The sequence below is a fragment of the Rhinopithecus bieti genome, unplaced genomic scaffold, assembly GCF_001698545.2.
Source record: "Rhinopithecus bieti isolate Rb0 unplaced genomic scaffold, ASM169854v2 scaffold_17861, whole genome shotgun sequence".
In the NCBI taxonomy this organism is placed as follows: Eukaryota; Metazoa; Chordata; class Mammalia; order Primates; family Cercopithecidae; genus Rhinopithecus; species Rhinopithecus bieti.
The window spans coordinates 3,085,681-3,100,346 of NW_016809830.1; the positions used below are offsets into that span (position 1 = coordinate 3,085,681).

General features: G+C 46.3%; 1 protein-coding gene across 1 annotated transcript in view; it reads right to left on the bottom strand.

Annotated features, from left to right (window-relative positions):
- LOC108541037 (nose resistant to fluoxetine protein 6-like) overlaps window positions 1–14,666 on the bottom strand; it is a 79,445-nt gene that overhangs the window by 25,772 nt on the left and 39,007 nt on the right. Inside the window, exons 6-7 of the mRNA XM_017890449.1 lie at window positions 8,609–8,788; window positions 7,397–7,499 (exon numbers count right to left, since the gene is read on the bottom strand). Of these exons, the coding sequence (XP_017745938.1) occupies window positions 7,397–7,499; window positions 8,609–8,788 (283 nt within the window). The remainder of the gene's footprint in view (window positions 1–7,396; window positions 7,500–8,608; window positions 8,789–14,666) is intronic.

The following is a 14,666-nucleotide window of genomic DNA, read 5'->3' on the forward strand; positions in this document are numbered from 1 at the left end:
TCCTGCCTCAGCCTCCCGAGTAGCTGGGACTACAGGCGCCCGCCACCTCGCCCGGCTTGTTTTTTGTATTTTTTAGTAGAGACGGGGTTTCACCATGTTAGCCAGGATGGTCTCGATCTCCTGACCTCGTGATCCGCCCGTCTCGGCCTCCCAAAGTGCTGGGATTACAGGCTTGAGCCACCGCACCCAGCCAAGAATTTTTTTTTTTTTAGATGGTGTCTAGCACTGTCACCCAGGCTGAAGTGCAGTGGTGCAATCTCGGCTCACTGCAACCTCCGCCTCTCGGGTTCAAGCAATTCTCCTGCCTCAGCCTCCCAAGTAGCTGGGATTACAGGCGCCTACCACCACACCTAGCTAATTTTTGTATTTTTAGTAGAGGCGGTGTTTCACCATGTTGGCCACACTGGTCTTGAACTCCTGACCTCATGATCCGCCCACCTCAGCCTCCCAAAGTGCTGGGATTACAAGTGTGAGACACCGCACCCAGCCAAAAACAATTGGTTTGTTCTTGCTCATGCTGCATGCCCAGGTTGACAGAGCAGCCACCGTCTGAAACCTCACCAGTGACCATAGAAGATGACAACAGCCTTCTGGAGGGCCACAAACTAGCAATGAAACCCTCTAATCTAAAAGAGTCACGTTTAAAGCTCTTAGCATAAGAGTTTAAAGCACTTAGCATAATGGCAATACCAGGTACCACTTGGTCAGAACTAATGATGTGACCCACCCAATCACAGTGGGGCCAGGAAGTGGAATGTTGCCAAGTGCCCAAAAGGGAGGGAGACAGAAAGATTTGTTGAACACTATTAATGACCACCATTGTGTCTTTTGAAATAATAACACCAAGACTTTCCATTTGTGTAGAAGCACATGACTTTCAAAGTACTTTCACTAAGGAGATTGCTTTTCCTTCTCCAGTCGTACCAAACTACTTTGCAAAAAACGTTTGTTGGCCAGACCCAGTGACTCACACCTGTAATCCCAGCACTTTGGGAGACGGGAGTTCAAGACCAGCCTGGCCAACATGGCAAAACACCACGTCTAATAAAAATATAAAAATTTGCTGAGTGTGGTGGCATAGGCCTGTAGTCCCAGCTACTCAGGGGGCTGAGGGGGGAGAATCGTTTGAACCTGGGAGGCGGAGGTTGCAGTGAGCTGAGATCATGTCACTGTACTCCAGCCTGGATGACAGAGCGAGACTCCATCTCAAAAAAATATATAAATAGTTGTTTGTTGAGTGAATGATTGAATAGATGAATAAACAGCTCTATTAGGTAAAAAGGAAGATACTATCATTCCTGCTTCTCTGATGGGAAAAGTGAGGCCTACAGATTATTAAGAGGGTTGCCCAAGATCGCAGAATTCTTAACCAACATACCCTGATGACAAATTCATTACCCAGAATGTGCAGCTAAAGAAACCAAAGTGATGCCTTTTAATTGCAACTGGATGGTAAGCAAGTATGTGAGTTGCTCAACCTTTTGACATGTGTACCAGCGATCCTTGTGGGTGTTTCCCTAAGGAGCTAATGTATTTCCTATTGCGAAACAAAGCCGTGGGTTGGGTGGGACTTGGAAGGGATCAGGCAGGGTTGGAAAATGTCTCTATTCTCTGCCTGCCAGATTTTCCTTTGAAAAGCAGCAACTTGGAATCATTAAATAGGAACAAAATTTATAGAGACATCTAAAAGACAGTGCTAAGAGGGGGAGGCAGGGCAGCCAATTCTGATTCCGGCCTCCTCTTAATTTCAGGAAAGGATAAATCAGGGCAATTCTTTCTTTTCAGAGTGACCGGCTCCCGCTCTGCCAGCACGGTTGCTAAGCAAAACCTGGGCCTCGTTGTGTGTGTGGGCATGCACCTCCCAGCTTGCAAGTTCATCAAGAGAGGGCTACAAGAAAGGCTGGCAGGAAAACAGGCTGTAAGCAAGATAACTAGCTCCACGGGGCTAAGACCCAAAGACTTGAACACACTGCAACAGAGAAAAGCATGCACTAGTGATAGATGAAGTCAGCCCGAGAGGTGGGAGAGGATTACAAAACACTCGCCAACTAATTATTCTTCAAGATAATCAGAAGGCTTTGGTTTTGCTATGTAAATATCAGTGACAAAGTGAGTAAGACGTGGTTTCCTTGTGAAACAAGCTATACTTAAGCTCTAATTCTAACCTTACTATCTGTGTAGACTTGGACAAATCACCTCATTACTGAACATCAAGAAGTTTCTCATCTGTAAAAATGGGGATGATATGTGTACCAGCTTTATAGGTTTATTGTGAGAATTGCATGGGATAAAAGATTTCAAGCTCTTAGCATAATGGCAATACTAGGTATTAATACTATTAATAATGGTTCCATTGTTCAAAAGAAAATGTGAACCTTTGAAAGTAATACAATAAAAACGGAAGGAAAAGGAGAAAAAGACAGTCACGGAGACTGATGGTGAGAAATGGAAGCAAATAGAGATAAAGAGAAAAGAAATGTACTTCTCCGTCTCTAGGCTGCTGTCAGAATCTGCCTGGCTTCCGCCACCTCTGTTGGCCTCAGCTCTTCCTGTCTGGGCTCACACAGAGCTTTTCAGGCTTCAGCAGGCACAACCCGGAGAGCTTCTAACAGTCCGGATTGCTGGACCCATGCCCCCAGAAAGTCTGATTCAGTGGGTCTGGGGTGGTGCCCAAGAATTTGCACTTCTACCAATTCCAGGTGATGCTGGTGAATTTGCAGCGGGATGACTGTCTGAGGACCACTGACATAAGGCAAGGCACGGCCCTCCCTGACCCCAGACCAATCCAGGTGGCAGATACGTCGTCTTTACATATTTGTAGTTTTCTGGGCTGTTTGGTATCTCAATAGCCTTGGCCTGTGCTTTAGATATCTCAGGACTGACCTGGTGGCTTCTCTGGTGTTTCTGATTCCCACTGATGACCCAGAGATGACCAGTGGCCTTTCGTGCCCTCCATCTTTCCATCCTAGTGACAGCTTTTCTAGTCTCCAGATTGAGTTTGGCTTCGGTGCCTGCCATCCTGATCTGTCTGTGCCAGTGTCCCTCCCAGGGCTTGGACCCTGACAGTCAGTCCCATCCCAGCATACAGTCGTTTTTGCCTGGCTTATAGGGAACAGAGTTCTGGTCTTTGCCTGCTGCCCTGTGGGCAGACTCCCCATTCTCCAGGGGCCCACTCCCTGTCTTCTGCAGCTGGGCTTCCTCTGCCTGGTGAGACCCAGTGCTGCCCTCTTGGAAAGTCTGGAGCCCAGGGGTTCCCATATCACTGCTGGTTTGCTGCATACTGTGGACCCTGAGCCTGGCCTGTCTGGGCTACTTGCCACCTCCTAGCACGATCCTTAATGGATAGGTCTGAGCTCATTCTGCATCCCTCTTTCTCAGCATTACCACAAGAAACTATCACACCAGATTCTGGAGATAAGACAAGAAATCATCCATTTCAACAATGACTTATTGAACATACTCTGTGGCTAGCACTGCTTCAGTGACCTGGTGACACAGCAGTACACAAGACAGAAAAACAAATGTTATGCCTTACATTCTACTGAAAGGACAGAGACAATTAATCAATCAAAAATGGCAGCTATAGTATGTGGATAAATAGAAAAAAAGAAGTCTAGAAGGCTGCGTAGTTTCACTTCAAAGAGAGGGGAGAAGGAAGGCTTTGCAGTGTAAAAACTTGAAGGAGAAGAGGAATCAAGCAACCAGGCTGTTAGGGAGGTAAGTGCCACAGAAAGTGGCTGGTGATTAGTAATCCCTTACCGTTGTTCTGTGCAGCATGGGAACTAGCTCTCCCCTAACTGGGTGGGTCACACACATTTGAATTTAATGATTTTTTTTTTTTTTTCCAAGACAGAGTCTCACCGTTGCCCAGGCTGGAGTGCAGTGGCACGATCTTGGCTCACTGTAACCTCCGCCTCCCGGGTTCAAGCGATTCTCTTGCCTCAGCCTCTTGAGTAGCTAGGATTACCACGCCCACCTAATTTCTGTATTTTTAGCAGAAACGGGGTTCCATCATGTTGTCCAGGCTGATCTTGAACTCCTGGCCTCAAGCCATTCGCCTGCCTTGGGCTCCCAGAGTGCTGAGATTACAGGTGTGAGCCATCACGCCCGGCCTTAGTGGCCTTTTTAAAAAAATGGGGACACTTACGAAAACATTGCTCTGTGGCTGTTGTAGTTTGGCCGACAACAGCATCTCCAGCAGCCATCAGTTTGCCCCTTTCTCCTCAGTCATTCTCAGCATACCACAGGTATGTCTTGAGTCCTTTCTCTTTTAACAACCTTTCTTTGTGCCCCGTACAGAGTCCAGCTCCACTCCATTTCTTTGCTCCCTAAAACAGCAAAACATCTTGAAAGAGTTATCCAAAGTCATTGTGTCTACATCCTCCCATCCTCACCCCACTCCCCCAGACTTCCATGTCCACCACGCCACTGACCCTGCTCCTGACGATGTCACCAAAAGGCTTCTGGTTGCCAAAGTCAAAGATTGTTTCTTTACACAATGAACTCCTGGAGCATTGGGCCCCGCTGACCACAGCATTCTTGAGGTGCTTTCTTCTCTTGGCTTCCTGGTCCCCACAGTGTCTGACTTGTGCCCCATTTCACTGGTCACTCATTCTCAGACTCCTTTGTGGGTTCTTCTCAGCTTCTAAAGGTTGGAACACCAGAGGTCCTGGCCTTTAGTCCCCATCGGTCATTCCATTCTCCTCTTAATGTGATCAGATTCAATACTGTGGCTTTTTTTTTTTTTTTTTTTTTTTTTTAGAGACGGAGTCTCGCTCTGCCGCCCAGGCTGGAGTGCAGTGGCCGGATCTCAGCTCACTGCAAGCTCCGCCTCCCGGGTTCACGCCATTCTCCTGCCTCAGCCTCCCAAGTAGCTGGGACTACAGGCGCCCGCCACCTCGCCCGGCTAGTTTTTTGTATTTTAGTAGAGACGGGGTTTCACCATGTTAGCCAGGATGGTCTCGATCTCCTGACCTCGTGATCCGACCGTCTCGGCCTCCCAAAGTGCTGGGATTACAGGCTTGAGCCACCGCGCCCGGCCAATACTGTGGCTTTAAATGCCTCCTATATCCCAAGGACTCCAAAATTTACATCTGATGTTTCCACTGATCTCCCGACTTACGAATGTCAGCTACCATATCACAGTTATGATATGACTTATGAATGTCAGCTACCATATTACGAGTTATGATATGACTTAAAAATAAATGTCAGCTATCATATCACAAGTTATAATATGACTTACAAATGTCAGCTGCCATGAGTTATAACATGACTTATGAATGTCAGTTACCATATCGCAAGTTATGATATGACTTACGAATGTCAATTATATCACGAGTTATGATATGACTTATGAATGTCAGCTATGTCACGAGTTACGACATGACTTACGAATGTCAGGTGCCATATCACAAGTTACAATATGACTTATGAATGTTGGCTACCATATCACGAGTTATGATATGACTTACGAATGTCGGCTACCATATCACGAGTTATGATATGACTTACGAATGTCAGCTATCATATCATGAGTTATGATATGACTTACAAATAAATGTCAGCTATCATACCACAAGTTATAATATGACTTACGAGTGTCAGCTACCATATCACAAGTTATAATATGACTTATGAATGTCAGTTACCATATCGCAAGTTATGATATGACTTACGAATGTCAGCTATATCACGAGTTACGATATGACTTATGATACGTCAGCTGCTCACCTGACATTTCTACATGGCTGTCTAAAAGGCCTCTTCATCTTAATTCATCCAGAACAGAAAGCTTGGTTTTCCCTCCAGACCTGGTTTCTCCTCCCATCTTTCCCATCTTAAGGAATGCCATCACCATTGACTCAGACACTGAAACCAAAATCTAGAAATCATCCTCAACTCCTCTCTTTTCTCACACGTCACATCTGATGCATCAACAAGCCTCAGCAATTCCTCATCTTAAACACATCCCGAATGTGACCTTCTTTCTTGATTCCAGCCACCACCACCCCAGCCTTACCATTTCTCATCTAAAATAAGGCAAAGGTTGCCTCGTCGATCCTGCTTCCACTCTTGACCTTCTTAGGTGCATTACTCACATAGGAGCCAGAGTGATCATCTTTCAAATAAATCAGATCACATCACTGTCCAGATTAAAACAAGCTCTCTCACTCCTTCCCGTTCCACCAAGACTGAAGTCTAAACTCCTTAGTGTTATTACAAGGTCCCCCAAGGTCTACCCTTGCCCTTCTCTTGGGTTTTCTGCCACGTTCCTCACCTTCACTAAGCTTCACCCTTCTTTCTTCTCCTTAACAAGGCTCCTCCACTCTTGCCTGAGCACTTTTGCACTAACTGACCCTTTGCCTGAACTTTCTTATGTCAGATTTTCCCATGGCCAGCTCCTTCTTGCCATTCTGGTCCCAGCTGAAATAGCACCTCTTCCATCAGACAAGCCTTCTCAGACCTTTGGAAGTAGATAAAAGTGGTTGCACAGGCTGGGTGCAGTGGCTCACTCCCATAATCCTAGCATTTTGGGAGGCCAAGGTGAGCAGATCACCCGCAGTCAGGAGTTCGAGACCAGTCTGGCCAACATGGCAAAACTCTATCTCTACTAAAAATATAAAAATTAACCAGGTGTGGTGGCAAGCGCCTGTAGTTCCAGCTACTCAGGAGGCTGAGACAGGAGAATCATTTGAACCCAGGAGGCAGAGGTTGTGGTGAGCCGAAATTACGCCACTGTACTCCAGCCTGGATGACAGAGTGAGACTCTATCTCAAAAAAAAAAAAAGAAGAAGAAGGGGGTTGCGCAATATTGTAAATGTATTAAATGCCTGAAATTTTACACTGAGTGGTTAATTTTGTTATGTAAATTTTACCCCAATTTTTAAAAACAAAAATTAGAATTTTCATGAGGATTAAATGAGATACTATTTCAAAGTGCTTACCACAGTGCCCAACACTTCTCAAACAATTAAGAAATTTTACCTCTTAATAGTTCATATAAATAAACATAACTTTATGAAACATCATGTCATTTTCTGAATTTTTCCCATTTCACTATAGTGAGAATTCAGAACTTCATCAAGCACCTGTACCACTCTGTGGGCCAGACTTCAAGAAGCACGGAAATAAACAATTTTGATGAATACAATCAATATTTGTAAGAGGCGTGTGTTATAGAGCCATCCTAACTCATGTAATAAATGGAACATACAGTGGAGAGTCTCTTGTGACGACAACAGTACCGTCTAGAAATGGACAAAGGCCCAGGTGAATAAATGTGGGTTATTCAGCTTTTCTCATTAGAGTGAGAATGGTAACACATATGCATACACACATCCCAGAACAAACACCACAAGCCCACAGCAGTGAAAACGTAGTTCAACCTTATTACCTGATCAGGAAAAATGTATCAACTCCAAGATAGAAGGGACCACTCCGAGAGTAAATGTACAGTGGGTTTCTAAGCACTCTGCTTTTCCATTCAAGCACATTATCTGTAACAAACATTAAAAGCAGTGTCTTTTGTTTCATAGAAGAAAATCATGTGATTTCTCTTTTCAGAAAAAGCAAAAGGAACACCTTCAACTTTTGGTTGTACTTGGCAGGTTTTAAGAATCACTATAGGCCGGGCCAGTGGCTCACGCCTGTAATCCCAGCACTTGGGAGGCCAAGGCAGGTGGATCACGAGGTCAGGAGTTTGAGACCAGCCTGGCCAACATAGTGAAACCCCGTGTCTACTAAAAATACAAAAAATTAGCCAGCCGTGGTGGCAGACACCTATAATCCCAGCTACTTGGGAGGCTGAGACAGGAGACTCGCTTGAACCTGGGAGGTGGAGGTTGCAGTGAGCCGAGATCACGCCATTGTACTCCAACCCAGAGGGTAACAGAGTGAGACTCCGTCTCAAAAAAAAAAAAAAGAAAAAAAGAAAGAAAGAAGAAGAAGAAGAAGAATCACTGTAATTCATGTAGGAGGAGAAGTTAGACTGGAAATAAAAGGTGGTGACTGAGGTCCCTAACGGTCGTTCAGGAGCTTTAAGCTCCTTTGTGCACTCACAGTGGCCACAAGCCCCTTGGACTGTAGCACTACCTATCATGGGCTGGTACAGATTGCCCAGGAGGCTTCTTCCATCTGCCCTGGCTGTGTTTGCCCCCTGTTTAGAGAGTACCACTATTATTGATAGGAGCACTTCAGGAGGGTAGCAGCAGGAAGAAGGTGGAGAAACACTGATTTGATATTAGTGGACCATTTTTATTTATGCTTGTCTGCTTTTCAAGGAAAAATAAATGTTAAGTCCTGGCTTCATTAACCATGATGACAGAGAACTTGGCTTTTTGGATAACGAAAATACAATACCCAGTTATCAGTATTCACCTGGCAGCCAGGTGCCTGATTTGTACCTAGAGGGAGTAAAATGAGCCACTAGACACTGGCCTGGAAACCTTAATGATAGGAGGTCACACACAGTGTCTCTAAAACAGAAGAAAGGTTGCTCGTGGGAAGGCTGCCAGACCCCCATCCTTTGGCCACCATGATCCCGCCATACCAAAGAGCGTCTCTTCCCTGACTGCTCCCAGAGTAAAGGCTCATCAACTCTCCGCACCCAAAGACAGCCATGCAGTCATCTGACTGGTATGTCCCGAGATGATCCACAGAAGACTCAAAACACGAATGCCATTCAGTGCAGAGCAGGTGCTGCCTGGTGTCTTTGTAGTCCAGATGGCTGGCACATTCTTCTGCCAAGAAAAGCACTCCAGAGCATGAACCATGGCTCCTAGAAACCCTGGGCAAAAGCAAAGGTGTTACTGTCCACCCTGACTGCCAGGGTATCCACACAACACGCCACAACAAGAACCAAAGTGCAATCCACAGATCTTGGCCGTTACACAGAGGCTCTCTTGCTCTGACCCTGGGCTTCTCAGCTCAGCCTCCATGGTTCCATCTTGATCTATCTGTGGACTTTCATACTTAGTATCCCTCCCTTTTGAAGCTTGACTTTCGCTAACAGACTTGACCTGAGTTTGGTGCCCCACATGCTTTGTGCAGAATACGCTGCCCAAGCTCAGGCCCCAGAGATGCCAACCCCTGACCCCAGTCCTACTTGATGAAGAGTTGAGGGAAGGAGAATGTAGACATCAGTAAGAATCGATGTGATCCACAAAGCAAGCATTTCACGTGAAAGAACACCCCTGCAATTCTGAGGACTAGTTGCTTATGAATAATGCGTCAGGCATGGTGGCTCACGCCTGTAATCCCAAAACTTTGGGAGGCCAAGGCAGGTGGATCACTTGAGGTCAGAAGTTTGAGACCAGCCTGACCAACATGAAACCTCATCCCTACCGAAAACACAAAACAGTTAGCCAGGCGTGGCGCATGCCTGTAGTCGCGGCTACTCTGGAAGCAGAGACAGGAGAATTGCTTGAACCCGGGAGTTGGAGATTGCAGTGAGTCAAGATTGCACCACTGCATTCTAGCCTGGGTGACAGAGTGAGATTCTGTCTCAATAATAGTAATAATAATAATAATGAATAACAACCCTAATGTAGGTCAGAGTATAGGCACAAAAACAGAGGGACTGGTGGCATAGGAGCTTAGGGCACAGGCCATATAGCCAGATGCTCCTGGTGCTGATTCTGTCACTTATCAGCTCTGTGACCCCCTGGCAAGTGAATTAACTTCTCTGTGTCTAAGTTTCCACATCTGCAAAATAATCAAAGTAGATTTTATAGGAGTATCATGAAGAACAAGTGAGATAATGCTTATAGATCACATTAAATAGAGGCAACCCATAGTACGTACTAGTGAGAACACAGCTACCACTACCACTATTTTAAGCCCTATCACTTTAAGAATGGTTAATACCATCTTCTTAATTCATTCCCTTTCTTTTTTTTTTTTTTTTTTTTTTTTTTGAGACGGAGTCTTGCTCTGTGGTCCGGGCTGGAGTGCAGTGGCAGGATCTCAGCTCACTGCAAGCTCCGCCTCCCGGGTTTACGCCATTCTCCTGCCTCAGCCTCCCAAGTAGCTGGGACTACAAGCGCCCGCCACCTCGCCCGGCTAGTTTTTTGTATTTTTTAGTAGAGACGGGGTTTCACCGTGTTCGCCAGGATGGTCTCGATCTCCTGACCTCGTGATCCACCCGTCTCGGCCTCCCAAAGTGCTGGGATTACAGGCTTGAGCCACTGCGCCCGGCTCATTTCCTTTCTTAAAGAATTTAATGTTTACCTATTCTGAGAACCAAGCAAGTGTTTGGAATTGCAAGACAGGGGCCTCCAAGCTCAAGCCAGCTCCGAGAGATTTCCATTTCTGCCTGGACAGAGCCCCACACCTTCAACATTGTGGGCACAAAGAAGTCTTTGCAGAATTAAAACTTATTCACAGATAAGGTCTGGCTCATAATCAAGCTCTGGACATCTAAATGAGTTTCTTAAATTGAAGAATTTAATGACCTAACATTTTGAAGTTCCAGCCATGAACACAAATATTTCCTTTTAAGTCACTCTTTGTGACTGCGTCTCTGTCTGAAGTCACCACACCCCCCCTTTTCATTCACAGGGGTTTTCACCCAGGAATTGGCCATGAGTGCAGCACAACAGACTCCTAGAGCTGATTCACCTGCTCCTCCTCAGGTTCCTGAGCAGTGAAGAGATACAGGACCTGGGTTCTGTCAGGTTTGGCCAACTTCTTTAGCCTCCCTGAGCCTCAGTTTCTTCACTTTTAGAATGGGCATAATTTTGACCAGGGTTGTCATGGGGATTCTAGAACATCAAATATCTGGTTTGATGCCTCATGTGGTAAGCTAGTGCTCAGTATGTTTGTTATTACGTTTTTCTGTCTAAATTCTACTCGTGAATGAACTCACCCGTCAGCGGTTTATAAAGGCTTCTGAAAATAACTGCTCTAGAGGGAAGACAACCTCCCTGAGGCTCACTTAGCTCATTTGTAAATGGAAAGTGTTATAAACCATGGGGACGTGGAGAAGATTGGATGAAACGATGCAGGCAATCACTGGTTCTCACAGTGGAGGTCTCCCAGCCAGCAGCTTCAGCATCACCTGGGAACTTATTAGAAATGCACATTCCCAGGCCCCACCACAGACCTATGAGGTCAGAGTCTTTGGGTCAGGGCCCAGGAATCTGTGCTGTAATAGTCATCCAGGTGACTCTGATGCTCGCCAAAGTTTGAGACCCACTGGTTGTGACAATGCTCTGAAAAACCTTGCAGCCACTTCGGATCTGCTCAATCACAGTGAGCCCACTTTTTTTTTTTTTTTTTTTTTTTGAGACGGAGACTCGCTCTGTCGCCCAGGCTGGAGTGCAGTGGCCGGATCTCAGCTCACTGCAAGCTCCGCCTCCTGGGTTTACGCCATTCTCCTGCCTCAGCCTCCCAAGTAGTTGGGGCTACAGGCGCCCGCCACCTCGCCCGGCTAGTTTTTTGTGTTTTTTAGTAGAGACGGGGTTTCATCGTGTTAGCCAGGATGGTCTTGATCTCCTGACCTCGTGATCTGCTGGTCTCGGCCTCCCAAAGTGCTGGGATTACAGGCTTGAGCCACTGCGCCCAGCCACAGTGAGCTCACTTTAAACAACAGGCCATTAAGTAAGAGCCCTGATGCCCAGGGCCTGAATCCATAGCTATGTATGTATGTCATGAAAACTTCCTCATACATTTGCTCATATTTTTCTCATCTAAATAGCAAAGGACAGGCTCATGTAACAGGAAACCATTCTAAGCAAATGCAATGGTTATTTGGAGGATAAAGAGTCAGGAATCCAAATACCCAACTTGGCTCTAAACTTCTAGAAGACACGGTGGTCTTATGTTGATTTGACTCACTGATTAACGTGAAAGTGGAGAGAGAAAAAAATGCTGAATCTCTGGGTCTCTCCAAATTGATCTTTATTTTCAAACATTCAGAGATGTGGTATTTTACCTTTGATGTTTTTGTTTTTTTCTTTTTGAGGCAGGGTCTGGCTCTGTCACCCAGGCTAGAGTGCAGTGATAGGAACTCAGTTCACACTGCAACCTCTGTCTCCAGGTTCATGCAATCCTCCTGGCTCAGTCTCCTGGGTAGCTGGGACTACAGGCACACACCACCATGCCCAGCTAATTTTTGTATTTTTTTGTAGAAATGAGGTTTTGCCACGTTGCCCATGCTGGTCTTGAACTCCTGGGTGCAAGCAATCTTCCTGCCTCAGCCTCCCAAATGCTGGTTTATAGGTACCACGCCCAGCATCCTTTGATGGTATTAAGTACAAAAATTAAAAAGTTGTTATGGCAACAGAACATGGAAAACCCCCATTTTGAGACCACAGTTAAATGTGCCAGATAAAAAAAGGTAACATAACTTTAATGTCCCAATCATAGGGTGCCTCATTTTGGGTGAGGAACCTAAAGTTTCAGTTCCTGACACCATACCAGGTATGTCTGACCTAAATCCTGTCATCCAGCCTTAAAAGGCTGGGCTCTGCAATCCGGCTCTGAGGACATGGCATGTCCCTGCAATGCAGCTGACCCTGCTGGTCACTGAGTGAGGTCAGAGTAGCCCAGCGAGGTCAGAGCAGCCCAAGCACGTAGCCTTGGCAGATTTAAGCCCCTACCCTTTCTTTCCTCTCCTGGCTTAACCAAAGAGAATGAGGAAACAAGGAATGATTTTAGGAGGAGGTGGTGTAAGTACTTATGATCTCATTTAATTCCTTCCACAGATCCCATTATATGCCCCTGTTTTACACATGTGGAAACTGAGGTTCACAGAGGTCACACAATCTGACCACAGTCAGAGTTAGCAATCAAAGCGGGTTTGATTGGGTGACAGGATTCCTAAGCATGTGCTCTTTCTGCCACACCAAATGTGGAACTGTCTATAGGCTGCCAGTGCGGGAGCACGGGGTTGTGGCGGTAGCGGCACAGAGACAGAGGTCTAGAACCACATCGTGTGAAGTAATTGAGGGATTCTGAGATTTGGACAGGGCCACCATAACTGCCCTCAACATCTGATGGAGCTGCAATAGAAACAAGAGATCATGGCCGGGCGCGGTGGCTCAAGCCTGTAATCCCAGCACTTTGGGAGGCCGAGACGGGCGGATCACGAGGTCAGGAGATCGCGACCATCCTGGCTAACACTGTGAAACCCCGTCTCTACTAAAAAATACAAAAAGCTAGCCGGGCGACGTGGCGGCGCCTGTAGTTCCAGCTACTTGGGAGGCTGAGGCAGGAGAATGGCGTGAACCCAGGAGGTGCGGCTTGCAGTGAGCTGAGATCCGGCCATTGCACTCCAGCCTGGGCGGCAGAGCGAGACTCCGTCTCAAAAAAAAAAAAAAAAAAAAAAAAAAAAAAAAAAAGAGCATGATTATTTTCTGGGCCCTAGAAGGCAAAACCAGGGCCCCTGGTGGGAATTACAGGACAGCCAGGACTGCCTCTCGTTCGGAAGCCTGACCACCAGCGCTTCCCATCACAGGTGGGTCCACAGGAAGCCACCCGGCTGCTAGAGCTGCTTCCAGCTTTGGGAAAGAGGTTGTGCCAGGGACCTCTAGGCCTTCTTGGCTCCTTCTTATATCATATCTCTGCTTACACAAACATGTGTTTTGTTTTATTGCTGAGCTTTTTGTTGGTGTTGCTACTGTTTTTGTTTCTGCCTTAAGACCCGAATAGGGCGGGGCACAGTGGCTCACGCCTAAAATCCCAGCACTTTGGAAGGTCAAGGCGAGTGGATCCTTTGAGCCCAGGAGCTTGAGACCAGCCTGGGCAACACATGGCAAAACCCCATCTCTACTAAAAATACAAAGATCGTTTGAGCCAGGAGGCAGAGGTGGAAGTGAGCTGAGATCATGCCACTGCACTCCAGCCTGGGTGACAGAGGGAGATCCTGTCTCTGAAAAAAAAAAAAAAAAAATCTGAGTAGGATCTGAGAAAATAATTTCTATGCCTTCCACAGTAGGCATATTCCCTGAAGCTGCTTTATCATTTTTTTGATATCCTTCTAGTTCATTCACTGAAATTTCTTTTTTCTTTTTTTTTGAGACAGAGTCTTGCTCTTGTCACCCAGGCTGGAGTGCAGTGGCATGATCTTGGCTCACTGCAACCTCTGCCTCCCGGGTTCAAGCAATTCTCCTGCCTCAGCCTCCCAAATAGCCAGGATTACAGGCATCTGCCACCATGCCTGGCTAATTTTTGTATTTTTAGTAGAGACAAGGTTTCACCATGTTGGCCAGGTTGGTCTCGAACTCTTGACCTGAGGTGATCCACCTGCCTCGGCCTCCGGAAGTGCTGAGATTACAGGCATGAGCCACCAAGCCCAGCCATTCCATTTTATTTGTATCCCCCTAGTTGGAGTAAGAAAGGACAATTGTGTGGACCTGGATCTAAAAGAAATCTGCCAAATATTCACATTCTGGTTCTCTTCTTTTTTTTTTTTTTTTTTTTTTTTTTTTTTTTTTTTTTTTGAGTCAAGGTCTCTCTCTGTTGCCTGACTAATTTTTAAATTTTTTTTGGCCGGGCGCGGTGGCTCAAGCCTGTAATCCCAGCACTTTGGGAGGCCGAGACAGGCGGATCACAAGGTCAGGAGATCGAGACCATCCTGGCTAACACGGTGAAACCCCGTCTCTACTAAAAAATACAAAAAACTAGCCGGGCGAGGTGGCGGGCGCCTGTAGTCCCAGCTACTC